Source organism: Etheostoma spectabile, chromosome 16 (assembly GCF_008692095.1).
Source record: "Etheostoma spectabile isolate EspeVRDwgs_2016 chromosome 16, UIUC_Espe_1.0, whole genome shotgun sequence".
Classification (NCBI taxonomy): Eukaryota; Metazoa; Chordata; class Actinopteri; order Perciformes; family Percidae; genus Etheostoma; species Etheostoma spectabile.
Genome location: NC_045748.1, coordinates 11916816 through 11919488, shown reverse-complemented (window position 1 = coordinate 11919488; position 2673 = coordinate 11916816). Strand labels below are relative to the sequence as shown.

The following is a 2673-nucleotide window of genomic DNA, read 5'->3' as shown; positions in this document are numbered from 1 at the left end:
AAGGGGGAAAAAAAGTCTTCAGTGGTGCTCAGACTAGCTAGTGTCTCTCAGCTCCCTGAAAAACGCTGTGAGGTTTTGCCAGTGACAAGTAAACTCATGAAAGAAACCGGGTGACGGACAGTTTTAAAGCTGGACTTGTGCTGCTCTTTTGTTTTTCGCTGTAATTGTGTTTTTTAGAGATTTTAAACTGGTTGGTTTGTGACGCGTAGTCGCCGGGATTTCCTCTCATCTCGAAGTTCCCAAGATGAACTTCGGTCCGGTGGTCGGGAAACTTTCTGTAAGTAAACACGACCGTAACCTTCTGAATCCTTGCATGTATGCATTTACATAACTGTGTTTGATTAAGAGACTCCCGTGTTATCTTTATTGAAATGTTAATGATTATTAAAATGTGCTTTTAACTTTAGAATAGCTTCTTATCTTGTATGCGCACCTGGCGCTACAGCGGGACAGTTAAAGTTATACATTATCTTCACTAATAACACAAATAGCATGTTGATTCCAAATGTCGCGAGACGCCGCTTATATACAGATTGTCAAGCTAAATTGAAGCTTAAGCCAGACAACCCTTGACTCTTCTAGGAGGATGTGCTGTTAACATGGGAGCAGAAATCACAGCCAGGCCTGTGTGTGTGTGTGTGTGTGTGTGTGTGTGTGCGTGCGTGTGTATGTGTGCGTGCGTGTGTGTGCGTGCGTGTGCGTGCGTGTGAGAGAGAGAACTTTTTGGATAAGATAAAACAAGCCCGTTCATTGTCCAGCAAGAGTTCATACACAGGAAGCAACATTGTGTTTGTTGTTGATTAATATGTTTATTTCTGTAGAGAACAGACTCATCTGAAGCATATTGGCTCCTGTTTCTGGTTTACAGTAGGCCTACATGTGCTGAATATTCACTCAGCCCCCCCCCCCCCCCCCCCCCCCCCCCCCCCCCCCCAGCCTCAAACGTTACAGCAACCATCTGGGTTGGACATCATGTGGTCATATTGTTCAGACATTCAGGGTATGATGGCTCTTGGACTGTCACAGCGGATGGAACTAGGCCTATAGGCCCTATTATAATTATTATTAAGTGCACTGCAGCTATGGCCCCGGCTGTGGAGTGCACTTTTGCTCAAGCAAGCTTTAAATCACATTGTGTGAAGAGTGTTGAGAGACACCGGGTTAATAGTAACATGTCAGTTTGACCCCAGAAAAGCCAAGAATTCACTTTGCCCATTAGTCAATTAAAGTCACTAAGTTTTCCCAACAGTTTTCCAGTGAAGTTAATTCCACTCTCAGACCCTCACAGACGTCTTTTCATTCCTCGGCTGTTGTTTTTTCCATCTGTGCTGCACCAAAGCCTGACACTATAAATACTGTAAGCTCACTGTATAAGGCCTTAACGTGTAGCCAACTCATTAAAAGTTCTAGGCTTGCTCGGTAATAAAGCCAAAATCTTCTATCTCGATAATACTAATATACTGTAGGTAATGTCATATCTCCATAATGATATATCACGATAGAGCATGTTTTCTGGTAATTTAATAAATACTTTATAGGCAAAGAAAGCACATAGTAAAAAGTACTTTTGGATACTCCTGTGTGAATTACGTACTTGAAAAATGAAAAAGTATTTTCTCATTTTATTAAGAAGTGAACATAATGTGCAAGGACCAGAACGTAAAGTGTCGTCCAAATGACTTAAATATATTGCCATAACACAGCACGGACCGCAATGTGTTGACCATCGTGATAGATAGGATATAGAACAAGAATGGCACTCGGAGAGCGCAGATCTTCACCAAGGCCAGTGGTGTGTTCATGTGCTCCTCGGATGATCCAATTTCCCTTTTTGGGAAGTCGTTCTGCCGACTTTGGTGTGTTTGTGAGCTTTAAGTCGTAAGGTTGAAACAACACGGTGATAGCTGTTTCCGGTGTTTGCGTGACGATGAAGATCAAAAGAAAACTAATCACGGGAGCCATGGAATATGATCAGGAACAAATCTTTTCATCATTCCGACACCACATGAGCGCAGTTAACGGAAGGGAATACCCCATGATTGGGATCCTTTCCAAAATTGAATGGGTATTTCCTCGGTTCTTTGGGTTAATGCAAAATATTTGAAGGAATTGTATGTGGGACACTGGAAGGGTCTCCTTCAAATACTTAAGTTTACTGCTTTACATTACAATGTGTTACTAGTTTCTATTTAATACTTTCTTTAATGATATTTATTAATGTGTTAACGTGTCTTCTACTTCTACCTGCAACAGTGTGAATTCCCCCATTGTGAGATTAATCAAGGATTTTGAATCGTTGAGATAGGAAACGGAAAATGAATCAAAGTTCCAATAAGGACAGAGCAAATTAAGGCAAGGCTTCGTTTGCGGTTGATAAGGGCAGCAGTAAAAGTCATTAAGCTGCAAAGTTGTGGCATTTCATACCAGATGCCTACTGTAGCTCTGCTCACTTTAAATGTAGTAGATAAAGTAAATGTAACATCTGCTGATGTGCCTGGAGCTTTAATGTTTGTTTTCTGTAGTTGTCTGATTTGTATTTTAAGTCATGCAGTGTTCCACCACATTTACTTCTCCGGGTGGCAAAGTCAATGTTTATCTCTTTTGTAAACTACAGTACATTCTGGAGGCCTCGCCAGCAGGCCTTGTTGCTAAGGGACTATGGGGAAACTAAAC

The 2673-nt window shown here is 41.5% G+C and overlaps 1 protein-coding gene across 1 annotated transcript in view; it reads left to right on the top strand.

The window, feature by feature from the left end:
* Positions 1 to 2673, top strand: part of tnfrsfa (tumor necrosis factor receptor superfamily, member a) — a 25636-nt gene continuing 22963 nt past the window's right edge. The window contains exon 1 of the mRNA XM_032539535.1: positions 1 to 277. Coding sequence (XP_032395426.1) covers positions 245 to 277 — 33 coding nt within the window. The 5' untranslated portion in view covers positions 1 to 244. The remainder of the gene's footprint in view (positions 278 to 2673) is intronic.